Source organism: Poecilia reticulata, linkage group LG1 (assembly GCF_000633615.1).
Source record: "Poecilia reticulata strain Guanapo linkage group LG1, Guppy_female_1.0+MT, whole genome shotgun sequence".
NCBI classification, from domain to species: Eukaryota; Metazoa; Chordata; class Actinopteri; order Cyprinodontiformes; family Poeciliidae; genus Poecilia; species Poecilia reticulata.
The window spans coordinates 22,932,735-22,946,819 of record NC_024331.1 but is presented as its reverse complement, the minus strand read 5'-3'; the positions used below and the strand labels follow the sequence as shown (position 1 = coordinate 22,946,819).

The window sequence follows — 14,085 nt, the reverse complement described above, 5'->3', positions numbered from 1 at the left end:
CACACACACACACACACACACACACACACACACACACACACACACATCCCTGACATCAACATTTGATGCAAAGGTTTTTCTCCTTACCTCCCATGGACCAGCACACCGACAGAAGAGCACAGATGGAGAGCAGAGCCAGAGTCTTCATGGTGTCTTGTAGATTTGGTTCTCTCTGTAGACAAGCTGATATTATTTTATCGGTTGCTTTTCTTCCGACGTCTTGTTCTGTTTCTGTCCCCAAAGTCGAGGTCAATATATACTGTAGTCCGGCTGTATTGTCAGACCAGACCCACACATTGAACCCAACTCTCTGATTGGCTGGAGAATCAAATATCAACGTTTCCGCTTCCACTTGTCATGAAAGCTCCCACAAGCACCCACGCAACCTCTGGCACTGAGTTGAAAAACTCATGCAGCGTACGCAGCCACAAGCATTCCTTTCATTTGCCTGTTTGCAGACTACATGGCAGGGATTTGTACCTCTTCAGTGCTGCATGAAAGTATTCACATCCGCTGGAATTTTTCATATTTTGCCGTGGTGCAGCCATAAACTTAAATTTAAGGGTAAATAACTCAGGTTCAGGACAATTTAATTGGGGCAGTCTGTGACCATAATTTTTTCAGCCTTGCCACAAATCCTTAAGAGGATCTAAGTTTGAACTTTGATTTGGCCATTCTATCAGATGGATGTGTAAATATGAATAAATCTAACGATTCCTTTGTCCCTCTGGATGCATGTTTAGGGTTGTTTTGCTGCTGGAAAGTGAACCTCAAACTCCGGTCTCAATACATTTGCAGCATCCGACAAGATTTTACCCTGTTTTTGTCCCGTTCCCTTTTCACCATCAACTCTGACCAAATTCCCAGGCCCTGTTACAGAAGAGCATCCCTATAGCATGAGGCGCTCTGGCCATCATGTTTCATGGTGAGAATGACACATTCAGGCTGATGTGCTGTATTAATTTTCCATCAAATGTACAGTTTTGTATGTGGCCTGATCCTTTTTTTTGGACTGACAGATCATCCCTGTCAGTTACCAGGAATGTCCTTGTTCAATTAATACTCTGCTTGCCTGGATTGCCGGTGTAGCTGGATAGCTATGTCTTGGAAGGTTTGCAGTTTGCCATGCTCTTTTTGCACTTAGATTTTGTATCACGGATTGAGATGTTTAAAGCTTGGAATATTGTTTCCTTTCCTAATCTGCTTCACAACATTCTCATGATGCTGTTTGTTCAACAGTGTTTTCTAACAAACCCCTGAGAAAAGCTACATTAGTGCAGAGATAACATTAGAGGAAAATACGAAATATGCACCCATTTTTTTCCAAATTTGTACTTGAGAAATGTTGCAAAGTTGTGAATCGTTTTCCTTCCACTTCAAATTTATAAACTGCGTGGTTGGTCTGTCGCATAAAATCCAATAAAAATTTAAAAAATCACTGAAATTTGTCTGTCAAATATATTAGCGTGAAACATTTAAAAACGACAGCAGTTGACTAGACTTGTGTTTGCAAAGTGAAAACGGGTACAGAGGTTCACGAGGTTTGAAGACTTTTCTATTGCACTGTATATTCTTATAGTTAAGCCGCCAAATGTGTTAAATCACCTACCCTAGGGGTGTCCAAAGTGCCAATCCAAGAGCCTTGGATTTATTTTTTGTGGCCTCAACTGCAGTTCAAGAATGACACAACTTTGTCCTGTCTAGCGCAGGTGGTTGATGCAGATGAAGAGGTTTTATTTTTAATCAGGGTAAAACAATTACCAACATATTTTCTTACAATGGAAAATGTTATGTATGATACACATTTGAGTTTAAATAATCATGTTTTTATAATAAGTAGACTATCATCTATCTAGAGATTTTTACCTAAAAGGTGACTTTGTGCAGACTGATCAACATTGTAAATGTGTCTCAATAACTGTCCTGCTGCTTTGTTGATAATAATTTGTTGAAAATAATAAATATAGGCCTATATTTAAAAAGAAGTTGACTTTGTTCCAACCAAATCAGCTTTTAGTTCATTTATTTCACATACTTAAAGTAAGCATTTTGAAAGCACGTAACACAAATCCTGTTTTAATAACTAAAATAAAATTGTTCAATCAAGCCCAAAAGAATTTTAAAACTGGATTATTTTCTGATTATTTTTCTTTTAATACAGCAAATATGTAGAATCCTTTTTTAAGTTTTGGATTCCAACATCCTTTATCTATAAAAAAAAACTTTTTTGAATTTAGTTTTTTTTTATTTTACTTTTGACCTGACAATTTTTGGTCCATATGTCAAAAAGTCTGGAGACCCTGTGTTCAGTGGATTCATTTTGAACACATTTACTATCAAATTCATAGTTTCATGCATGATTTCAGATTTCTCTGTAGCAACAATCCAGTCTATCCTCTCGCAATCAAACTCAAACTGATCCTTTTGTGTTTATCTTTTCTGACAATTCTGTGCATCTTCTTCAAACCACAGTTTCCATTACCGAGTATAAATATTGCAAGCCCTGCAAGTCTACAGTGGTGTTACGAGATTTCCACAAAATACCCCTAAGATGCAACTGGATTCTAATCAAGGAGACCCAGTGGAACGCTGCGTCTTCCACAACAAGGTTGCTTCTCGTTCCATCACAGTTGTGCTCCTACCCTCTTTGCCCCAGATGTGATCCCCCACCCCCACAAACCCCAAACTATAGCTTCAGACGACCGCAAGCTACTAATCGAGTGACACAGAACAGCAGTGAGCCTCATTATGCGACAGAGCTTAATTAGAGTGTTGCTCAGTCTCTCTCAAACCGCAGTCAGTCACTATTTCCAGATTCTACTTGGCCCGGGACCTGGAGAGATCCAGAGCACGGCCACGGCCTGCAAACACCGACCTGTGGCCCAACACACGGCCTTGCTTGAGGTATTTCAGCGTATATGGAGGTATATTTAGGCAAGCCCCATGTGTTGGATGCAAAGCGTATTGCATGCGGCTTTGGCTGCAGCGTTGTGTTTATACGATACGGTTCAAGAGTAACCGTAACTGCGGTTTTCTTGATAAAAATAAATATTTGGAGATGGCAAATTTGGCTCGAAATGTGCTGCAGTTGTGAGGATCACCAACCATTTATGGTTCGGGTATAAATATCCTTGAGGACCCCTGATAGGTTAATCTGTCATGTGGGGAGAGACTCAGTCTGCTGCAGAGTGACCTCGGTGTCCGTAATGTATTGCAGTCGGTCGTTATTCCTGGTGTCAGTGATTTGTTTTGGACCTTACGCTGTATAATTTCAGTGTCTGGTTCAAATCTCCATTTTTGTGGATGCATTTCAGAGTGTGTGGGGGGACAAAGCCGTAGAAAACAATTGCTATAATGTCCACGAAGAGGCTGGAAAAACATCGTCTGGGGCTTTTCTGCCTTGGGTCAAGTTTCTCCTGTGGCGTTCGGCAAAGCTCTGCCGAACGCCACAAAGCCTGCATGCTGGCCCATGCATGTCCACTGGAGAAACACACTGTGGAATAGATCCTGTGCATTCTGAAAGGAGATCATCCCACAGGCGGATTATCGGAGATAAAAAAAAGAATATTTCAAGCACAAACAATTTGGTCCAAATAAAACATCTTTATTGATTTTACTCTATTTTAGCAGTAACAAGTTCAGGTGTATTCTAATTAGAAATCTGAATATCTTCTCTTATGGACATAAGGATCAAAACAAGGAAGTAAAAGAAAGAACAGAGACTTGACTCTTTTCAAATAAACCCTAAGCCGATTTTGCTGTTGTTTTGTATTGATTTGACACTTTGCATAATTTGCTGTTCCTTTGATCAAGTCCTTCAATTCATTTCAAGCCATAGGAGAAAAAAAATGTAAATAATTAAAATGCCTATCCTGCTCTAATCCCTCGATCCAAAGAACATGGAAAAGTAGAACTTGAAAGAACACACCAAGGACGTAAAACACTGTTTAAAACAGGTTATGAAAAAACATCCCAAGCTTTGAACATTTCACAGTTCACTGTTCAGTCCCTCATCTGTAGCATAAAGGAAGCAATTTGTTGGAAGAAGCCCTCAAAAAAATCCCATTTGCAGTTTGACACGAGTCATACGGGAGAAGGAATTCAGGTTCTGGTTGTATTTGATACAGTAAGTTACAATAAAACAGCAATACAACAATAATAATGGGGAGTTATTTTTGAGTTTCCTCTTGAACAAAAACATGTTCTTAGTTCTTTATCTGGAATAATAAAAGACTGAGCAGCTGTAGCAGTAGACAGTATCTATACAATGTATTTGTCCCCTTGGATATTTGACCTTTTTATTTCTTTTGCAAATCAATCATAGTAAAAAAAAAATCTTTATTTTTTTTTAGCATAATAAGTGATAGCATAAATATTCTACCCTTCAAGTCAGTGTAGACTTTCAGTGGCAATCACATCAGAGACTGTGCGGATAGGTTTCAATCAGGTTTGACCATCAGATCAATGTCTAGGCTTTGACTGGGCCATTCCAGAACATCAGTCTTGTCATCTTCAAACAATTTCTATGTAGCTTTAAATTGATGTTTCAGATTGTTGCCTTGCAGGAAAATAACTGTTCTCAGAAGACACAGTTCTTATGCAGATGAAGACAAATTGTCCTCTAGGACATGACACATTTAAGAACAGAAGAAATCTGTTCTTCTGTTCTTTTATTATTTTTTTAACCACAATGTAGTAACATAAATACATCAATAATTAAATAAAATGTAAGAAAATAAAAATGACATTTTTAATGTTCTGCCAAAAAAGTAAACAAACTAAAAACATGGGAGATTTTCTTCACCATCAGATGTTATAAAACCAAAGCCACACCTTCAAGTCTGTTCCCTTTGACCCCGCTCAGCTTTACATTCGTCTTCTCTGTCAGCTGCCTCACTTGCAGCCACAAACAAAATCGAATGGCAGGCGTTGCTCACTGCATATTTCCATCTGGTCTCTGAGAAACGGTCACCTGCCAGGCTTCCCTGATTCCGCCGGATGTATCCGCTTGGCAGCGCAGCACTACTAATTATACTGATCCCAGTCTGGGCCTTGAAATTCCCGTCTTGCTTGACAGATTATTTTTGGGACAAGCCCAAACTTTTCTTCGCTCTTGATGTCTACAGCCCATCTGTTGTTCTTTTACTGAGTTTCTACAGCTTTTACAGCAAAATAATCGTACTTTCACTCCGCATTTAGAGAACCGCATATGTTCTCAAGACAAATATAGAGATTTTTTTTTTTTTATTTAGATGCCCCAGTTATTCAGTGTGTGTATTTGCTACAAATGTGGCTTCTTAGCGTTTTTAATGAGGATTTCAAAATTGGCCTGATCTCCCTATTTATTTATTTATTTTTGCATACTATACCACACAGAATGAATAAAACCAGCAATAGCAACTCCGTCTTGCTTCCCTCCACTCTTGTCTCCCCAGTCTGCTTTCTGTCAGTCTCCCTGAGGTTGGTGTGTTGTGGTTTGGACGCTAACATTTGCAGACAGAATATCAAACTCCACCACATCACTGCAACTTGTGGCCAGTGACCTGTGGCTGCCTAACCAGACCGTAGACTGGCTCACACTTTGTGTAAACAGACAAATCCTAACATGCACCACCAAAGAGGTGAATGTAAACACTTTTTTTGTTTTTCACCACATCACCTGTGCTGAAGAAAGGAAATCGCATGACAGTAGAGTCAAGTGTTTCGTTTTCCATATATTTGTTTTTATTTTGATGTTTAATAAACGGGTTACATTTTGGGTGAGTTTTACAGTTCTGTTTTGGGCTCTTCTCCTGCTTGCTTCACGTCCTGAAAAAAAAAAAAAAAAAAGAAAGAGGATTTAGTGAGTGACATACAGTTACACGTATTGTACAAGTTAACTTGTATCCTGTTTTCAACAACAACTTTAGCTGAGTGATAAAAAGTATCCATTTTTCTTGAACTTTTTGACATTTTATTCAGTCGCTTCTTTTCAATGTATTTGAATATGTGTTTACTTGAAACGCCATTACATTATTGTGCAGGGGGGAAAAAATAATAACCGATTTCCAAACGTTTTTACAAATAAAAATCTTTGGACACACAAACACGCTGCGGTACAGGTCAAATGAGACTTTGGTCTAAATGCAAAAACGCTAAACGCCTGTTCTTGGGAAACAAGACGCACCACTCTGAACACATCATTTTTTCATCCAACAGTGAAACGTGGTGGTGCCAGTATCATGCCGACAAAATGCTTTAATGAAGGTGCTCAAGGGGAGCTGCTCAAAACTGGAAAAAGATGAACTGAGCTAAGATCACTGAACCCGAGGGTCGTCTTAATGCCAAAAACAAAAGTAAAATCCTATAATTTCACTGTCATGATGTTTGTCCTTGAAACAAACTGACTCCGATTGTTTATGTAGTGCAGATTTGATCAAGGAGGCAATGATGTGTTCACTATTGTATTACACCTAACACCTCAACCTGTTGTTTTTTCAAAGTTCAATATGATGAATTCTTATTTACACATGCAGAAGGACTTGTATCCATCCATCGTCTCTGGATATTTTAAAAATTGTTTTCCACTCTACATGCTGAGGTGCTATGGAGACAGTTTGCTTTGAGAACATAGAGCCACAAACGGTCGTCCTTCAGTTTGCCTCCAAACTGCTACGCCCAGCTGTGCTGGGTTCCTGTGTTTTAACTGGCACACACAAACACACGCATGCATTCATGCACGCATGCCCGCCCACACAAACATAGACAATTATAGCCAGGAAATCATATAGATGCTTCTGTTATGTAAGGAATGAATTTAAATTGTTTCCAGCTTATAAAAAGTTGGCATTTTTGAATTTGGCAGTAATTTAGACTGAAGCTAATGATTATTTACAACGGACATGGCAGTAAGAGGACGTACGGCGATAATTGAGGAATTCACATGTGAAGAATTTCAGGTCAGACGCGACGGATTTACCAGGAGAGGGATTTAAGAGCTTTACTTTATTGGTTTGTGACAAATACTCTGAACATTTTCTTGTTCTTCTTTGAGTTACCATTTCACACGTAAAAATCGTTTGTGCTGCACTGCCTCCTAAACCTATTTTTGTGTCATTTTTCTTATGTAACCTGGAGAAAGCGTGAGATTAAAAATCAAATTTTCAAGAATTTTAGTAGCTGTGTTTTCTTTACAAATGTGTGCAAGAGTTTGTCAATATTCTGTTAATGTTGAAAAAAAAAAATAAATTTCACAATTACAGTGTTTCCATTAAATAAGAAAATGCAATTAAAATCACTTGAATAAGTTTGTCCACTCGATAAGTCATTAAGAAACATTCTGCACCGTCATCCTCCTGTTCACTTCCTGTCATCTCCTTTGTCTTTTCTGCCAGTAGCAACATCCGGTTGTTGATCATGTGACTCGTGTGATGCACACAAAAAAAGTGTGCAAAATGTAAACATTTTCATAAACCCTATAACCACCTCATCCTCTTGCAATACGTTTTCATCAAAAAATGTGAGTGTTTTCAAAATTGTTTATGGGAAATGTTTCCATTAAGCCAATTTATTTTTGTAATTCCAATTTGTGCACTTATGTGGTCAATGGAAATGCATTTACTATAATCTTGGCCCTCAGTGCAGCTGTTAGCTTTAGCCTCCGTAACCAATTAGTCTGGATTGATAACAAATTAAGATGCAAAGTGAATTTATTTTCTGCATGAGGTCACTTTTGGAGGGTGAATGTTTTCCAACAACGCTACTGCTTTCTTTCCCTTCACGTTAGAAAAAAATAATGACATACTTATTTTTTCTATGATAATTATTAAGTATTTGTGCAGTCAGTTGAACTAAATTTCCACCAAAGTTGGTACGAATTAAGCAGTCGTTGAACTGGGTGTCGGTTTTATTTATTTATTTATTTTCATTATCTATGACAGCATTTTTTATTGTATTCACACAGTTATTAATTATTCATAAAAAGTGATGGCACAGATAGGAAACTAGTTTCAGATAATGGCTCACCTTCAGTTCTCCATTTAGGAAAGATTGACAGAAGTCCCGGACACGCTCTGTGGAAATTTCTCCTTCAGGTAGGAGCCACTTCATGTCGGAATGTTTATCATAGAGCCCGACCCGAGGCAGGTCTGTTGACTTCAGGCCAAAGTAGTTGAGTGACTTGAAATTGGACTTTATGCCTCCGTTGATAAGCACGAATAAGAACTGGAACAAATAAGTTTAATTACATCATGACATCAAACGTCTGATCCCTTCGTTTATCTAGGACAGAACGTCCATAAAGCCTACTGGGAGTGTACTTTTACTTTAATTGTCCAAATACTTCTGTTTGAACTCACTGACATCTCTAAAGTGAAGTTTAACATGAACCTATTTTTCTCTAGAAAAATATATTTCAGGAATATCTTCACCTTGCCTGTGAACTCGGGGGCCAGAGCTCCCAGTCTCTCCTTGAGCTCGGTATATTCTTTACTCCCCCTGTTGGCAAAGAGCACAAGGTGTGTCTTCACCTCTGAATTGAACAGGCCCACAGCTGTCTGGGAAAATAAAGAGAGGCAATTGAACATCATGAGACTGTTAAGATGCCAGACATACCTATTTCCACTTGTGGAGCTCTTTAAGGGCCTCTAACTTGACCGGCTCTATTGCAGCACTTGAAAAAGTATTCTTTCATGACAGCCTTTTCCATTTTTGATCACATTACAATCACAAACCTGGCTGGGATTTTAGTCGACAGACCATTACAAAGCAATGCATAATTCTGACGCAAAAAGGAAAATGAGACAGGAAATTAAAAATGTTTAGTGGTTTACATACAGTATGTACTCAGCTTCCTTTATTCTTTTTCTGAATTGAATCCCTTGCAACTAATTAGTTCCGGAGTTGTTTGGTAAGCAAATAATCATTCTGTGTAATACTGTAAATCCAGCTGTTCAATGAGGCCTCAGAAGTTTGTAAGAGAACAAACAGTAACATGAAACCCTGAATATTGCTCTCTACCTAAACTGAAAAACACCAGCAAGGAGATCATTAATCAGAGAAACAGCCAGGAAGCCAACGGTAGCTTTGGAGGAGCTGCTGAGATCCACGGCTCTCCTGGGAGGATCTATCTGGCTAAAGATTTTCAGGGGACTCTGCAAGCATGTAGAGGAAGATACTAGTCAGGTGAAACCAGGTTTTTTTTGTTTTGTTTGCTTTAAAATGTGTGGTGGAGAACTAATATTGCACATGAAATATGGAAAGCTGATCGAAACGATACCCTGAAATATCTGCTGTTGTACCCGCAGTGAAAGGTGCTCCAATAAAGTGCTGACTCTGAGGGGCTGAGTATAAATAGAAGATCCACCTTTTGGACTTTTAGTCATGAATACATTTTAAATCCCTGTCCCTCTAGTTCAGTTATGTAATGTTTTGTGTTGGTCTACCAATAAAATTCAGTAGAATATGAAAAATTCAAGAAAATTCAAGTAGTTTAAAAACTTTTGCAGGACACTGAACATGTTTTAAATTTTGAGCAACTAGCTGTTTCTCTCCTATTTGTCTTTTTAATTGTCATTTTGTCTTGACTTGAGTCATCAATTTGTATTAATTGCTGATTTTGTGTTAATTAAGAAAATACATTGTGTATTACATATTATTTGACTGTAAATGGATGCATTTTTCTAACATTCATTCGAAAGACTCCAGTGCTTTCAAAATTGGTATAAAATATAAAATATTTTTCATGGTATCAGTACAGAAGTTTATTTTTTCTCTAGTTTAACACCCCTACTCACCACTTGGTCGTATTCTGTGATGTATCTGAGCTCATTGGTGGAGATGAAGTTCACAAGTCCATCAGACTTTAACGTCTTGATCTCATCGAGAACTAGGTTCTCCTGGTGGTTATCTACCTGGATCACAAGACAGATGCGTGTGACAAAGTTAGAATCATCATCATCTCAAAACCCCCTGCATCCCTAATAATAAAGACATGCATAAAATCTTTAAATGGTTTAAGCACTTTTCTGAAGAGACTGATGGTTCCTGAAGAGATGCTGAAGTCAGCCCACACTTCCTTCACTGTGCAAATGGCTGCAGGGACAAGGTCAACTTTCTGTGACGCTGCCAGAAGTTCCTCGTATCCAAAGCTCTCCTCATTCTAAAAGAAAAAAAAACAGATAGTGTCAATCTTCTCTTATCACGCCATCCACACTTACTTCTTCAAAAGTGTGTCTTCATGACATGCTTCTGCGCCGTCTTGGCCTCGACTGCTGATCGCCTTCCATGAAAATGCAATCACTCTGACATAAATCTTATGTAACCTGGCCAAGACTGTCTGAGGTTGCCGTGGACTGTCGGTGGGAAAAGAAGTGGAAAAGTTAAAGAGAGAAATGGAGGCTGCCTCAAAGAGGGGTGAATCATCGCTATTTTTGAGACACTGTTTTATGAGCTCTGGCAATCTGATTTTTCATTTTGAAGCCTCCATGTGATCATTCTCTGTGAGTCACTGCTCCAATATTTTGGTCTCATGATGCCTCCAGCATCCAGCTCCGTGCTATCCTCATATGCTCTTGCTTCTCCACTCTGCTCCTCGTGAATCCCCTCCCTGCACTTTGCAGTTGCGGACATAAAAGTCTGCCGAGCCAATCCCGCAAGTCTTAGTATGTATTTCCTGTTAGTTCTTCCGTCTTCCCACACAAGCAGCGTCTGGCCAAGGAAGTTTGGACAGAAGGACACTGTCTCTTCTCTGCCAAAGGTGTGGTGACATTCGTCAAAATCTATTTGTGAGAATATCGTATTATAATGAGCAGGTTAGGAATGGCTGCTTTTTAGGTTTCGCATTTTTCATCTTTGCCAGAATTTTTCTTTGCGCGACTTTCTTTCTTCCACTGTTCTATGAAGCTCAGGTTTTTGACATGTATCACAAGTAGTTGTCAACAGATTTCCCACCTGAGCATTGTATCTCTTCAGCTCCTCTAGAGTTACCATGAACCTCTTGGCTGCTTCCATGATTAATGTTCTTACCCAGCCTGTTGACCGCCATGTCCTGGTGGGTTTGCAGTAGCGATGGGCAATTATCATATTGTGTAGGATGTAGCACTAGTAGCTTTAATCATTTGACATGAGCAAGGGCAAAGAAAGAGGATGATATGACGTAAATATCCGAGGATCGGGATTCAGCTGTGTTGAGGATCTCCATTTATGCCTTATATGGTCAACAGGAGATCATCTTAAAAGCTCTGTTTCTCCACAACTGTCTCTCGGACCTGTCTTCTGTTATTCCTTGGCTTTCATTATGCTGCTTGTTTACTAAAGTTTTCCAACAAACCTTTAAGGACTTCACAGAACAATTGGATTTATGGTTAGATTAAATTACACATAAGTGGAGTCTGCTTACTAATGAGGTGATTTGTGGGGTCAGTTGGCTGCACTGGGCCTTATTAAAGGGTTTTCGGAGTTAAAAGGACATGAATAACAACCCTCACAGATTTCTCCTGATAGAAAATGTGAAAACCTCCACTTCTCTAATATGATCAGTTGATGCTGTTTCCTGATTAGCTGACTTCTGAAGGCGTCATTAACTCCTCTGACCTCCAGGAATCCGATGACCACCACTTCAGCGGAGTCGATGAAGGCCTTAACAGCTTCCGCATCATCAAGCTTCGGAAGGCCGCTTTCTGTGAAACAAAGACATAACACCACATGGCGTGAGCAGCCGACTGTAGTGGCTCTACTGTCACTTTCAGAACCATACAGACTAAACTCGTTATAATGCTAGCCGCTAGTAAGACTGGACAAAGGCACAGGATTGGTTTGGGGTGAACTCGAACATAAACAGATTAGAATGCTAACATCAGGAATCCTGTTTCTCCTTTCACTTAAACAGATCAATTTATTCTCAAGTAGGTTCAAATGTTTCTTTTCATTCAAATGCAAAATAAAAATAAGCAAATTACACATTCCTGTTTTCTAAGTCGCCAATAAGATAAGAGTGGGCAGAAATAAGTCCTTTGAATAATAACTGAAGTCACTAAAAAGGCATTTATATACCTGTACAAGTGAGAAACACAAAATGTAGGTGAATAAAATACATGGACACAACAAGAAGAGCTCTGGCATAAATTTCAACATTTGTTTTTTTAAGCTCAGTCTGCAAGTTGTAAAAAAAAACATGGAATTGTAACCACCTCAACCTTCTATTTAAACATTTAAATGTATTTGTACACAGTTCATAGTTAATAAGGAATCTTAAAAAAAAAAAAAAAAAAGAAAAAAACGTACATTATCAGGACAAAACACACTCATTCAAAATTACTCGTTTCAACAATGGTTAATGTTACTGCTAAATTTTAGTTGAAAGTTTTCCAGGTATTTTTACTGCAGAGTAACAAGCGATGTGTCTTGTTTGGGACCTGATTCAATCTGGGATCCAATCCTGTTTAAGGCATTTTTAAACGAGTCCTTGCAGAAACTAAAGTGATACTGATTCTGATGTTGGCTTTTGTATTGTGTGTGAATTTATACCTACTCCATCACCAGCAACGAAAATGTGCATGAAACTGCTTGTTTTCATGCACACCAGCTTGAAAACCTGATATAGGGCGAGTAAATGATTTATTTGTTTTTACCCTTTGTTTCCCACAACAGTCTTAGTGTTTTTACCCAGTATGGTACGAGGCCACAATGACTGCTGTAGAGTCCAGCAGGTCATGCCATGTGCTCTGTACTCAGAGATCGCTTGTAATTGTGGGAGAGGTGATTAGAGAGTAACAGAAACACTACACATCAAATTTTAAGACGTTTAAAGCAAAGTGTTAATTTTTTTAGTTAGAACAACTTTTTCAGCAAATTTTATAGATGCACAATTAACTGGGACCTCAATAAAAACGATTGTATCAAAACAGAGACTAAACATGTTAATGTTAGATTTCATCAAACTGTTCCTCTTAATAACCCTGGAGCAAGATACAAGTTTTTCTGTTCTGTAGTTGGTAAAAAAAAAAAAAAAAAAAGTTCCTGAAAAAAAAACTGATTTGAGAAACTGCAATGTCCAGAAAATCATGAGTGATTTAAGTTGGATACGATTTTAATACTAATGTAGACCATGCAATTGTAATTTAAAGTACTCTGTTACATGGAGCTTCACTCTGAAGCTTCACTCTGAAGCTCCATATTTGTAAGCATATTTCACCAATACCAAAATGGGACTGAGTATTAGCAAATACCTTACCTTCAAATTGTCAGATCAGAATCTTGAACAAATATCCTGATTGACACACAGAAGTAATCTCTAGTGGCTCGTTGCTTCAAGGGAGGCACAAAACTGTTCAAAGTGTTATCAGAGTGGAAACGCTCTAGAGAAGGTGCACAGAAAAACTCAGAGAACATATGAAGTAATTTACCTTTGTCTGCGGCAACAACAGAGGACACCAGAAGGGTCAAACACAGAGTGACCAGCATGTTTGGACCAATTTAGCTCACAGGGAAGAAGGCAAAGAGAAAGCCAAGCAAGGAAAGCCCAGGACACTATGTCTGTTCTTTTCTGTCCCCTCTGCTCTATCTGTGATGGTTGCCTCATGGCTGCCAGCAGAGACGCAGCAACGTCTGTGGGTTGTGATTGGAAGCTCTGTGGGAATCATCCAGGTGCTCCTCAGAAGTCAGACAATCAGCAATCTTAGACTACGTGTCACTGTGCCACAGGAGACACGTGTGAGTGCGTGTGTATGTGTGTGTGTCTCCGTATCTAACTGTAATGTAGGGATGACGGTATCAAAACTCACACGGTCGGTTCCACCGGTCTTTCATTTGGCTCCGTCATACGTTCACATTCCTTAAATGTTTGCACTTTTATTTGCACTTTTAATCTGAGAAACATGCAGAGAAGTTGCAGTGAGTGTTTAGGATGCTTGTGTGAGCAGCAAAGCACCAAGTTTAAGCAAAGCGCAGTTTTCTACTTTCACCACATGATGGAAACGTATCCCATTTATTTACCTCCAAGCAGAACGCAGCCATCTCACTCTCTGACATGAACACCAGACTTTTCCAGTTTGACATTATTGTTCCCAATATTTCTGTTTTCTAAAAAAAAAAAAAAAGACATTATTA

The 14,085-nt window shown here is 38.8% G+C and overlaps 2 protein-coding genes across 4 annotated transcripts in view; both read right to left on the bottom strand.

The window, feature by feature from the left end:
• bglapl (bone gamma-carboxyglutamate (gla) protein, like) overlaps positions 1-235 on the bottom strand; it is a 1,698-nt gene extending 1,463 nt beyond the window's left edge. Inside the window, exon 1 of one of the 2 annotated variants that reach the window (XM_008415933.2) lies at positions 88-235. In XM_008415933.2, coding sequence (XP_008414155.1) covers positions 88-148 — 61 coding nt within the window. In that variant the 5' untranslated portion in view covers positions 149-235. The remainder of the gene's footprint in view (positions 1-87) is intronic. The other variant, XM_008415928.2, reaches the window with a different exon arrangement.
• A 5,466-nt stretch (positions 236-5,701) lies between these two features.
• On the bottom strand, positions 5,702-13,555 carry erp27 (endoplasmic reticulum protein 27). 2 transcript variants are annotated; one of them, XM_008415953.2, is made up of 7 exons: positions 13,383-13,551; positions 11,572-11,657; positions 10,001-10,138; positions 9,774-9,890; positions 8,409-8,534; positions 8,005-8,202; positions 5,702-5,808 (listed from the first exon to the last, which is right to left on the bottom strand). In XM_008415953.2, exons 1-7 carry the CDS (start codon positions 13,438-13,440, stop codon positions 5,767-5,769), a joined length of 765 nt encoding a protein of 254 aa, XP_008414175.1. In that variant the 5' UTR covers positions 13,441-13,551; the 3' UTR covers positions 5,702-5,766. The 2 variants fall into 2 exon arrangements, with proteins under 2 accessions (XP_008414175.1, XP_008414166.1); XM_008415944.2 differs by lacking the exon at positions 5,702-5,808 and adding an exon at positions 7,307-7,401 and having other exon boundaries at positions 13,383-13,555.
• Positions 13,556-14,085: the final 530 nt, after the last annotated feature.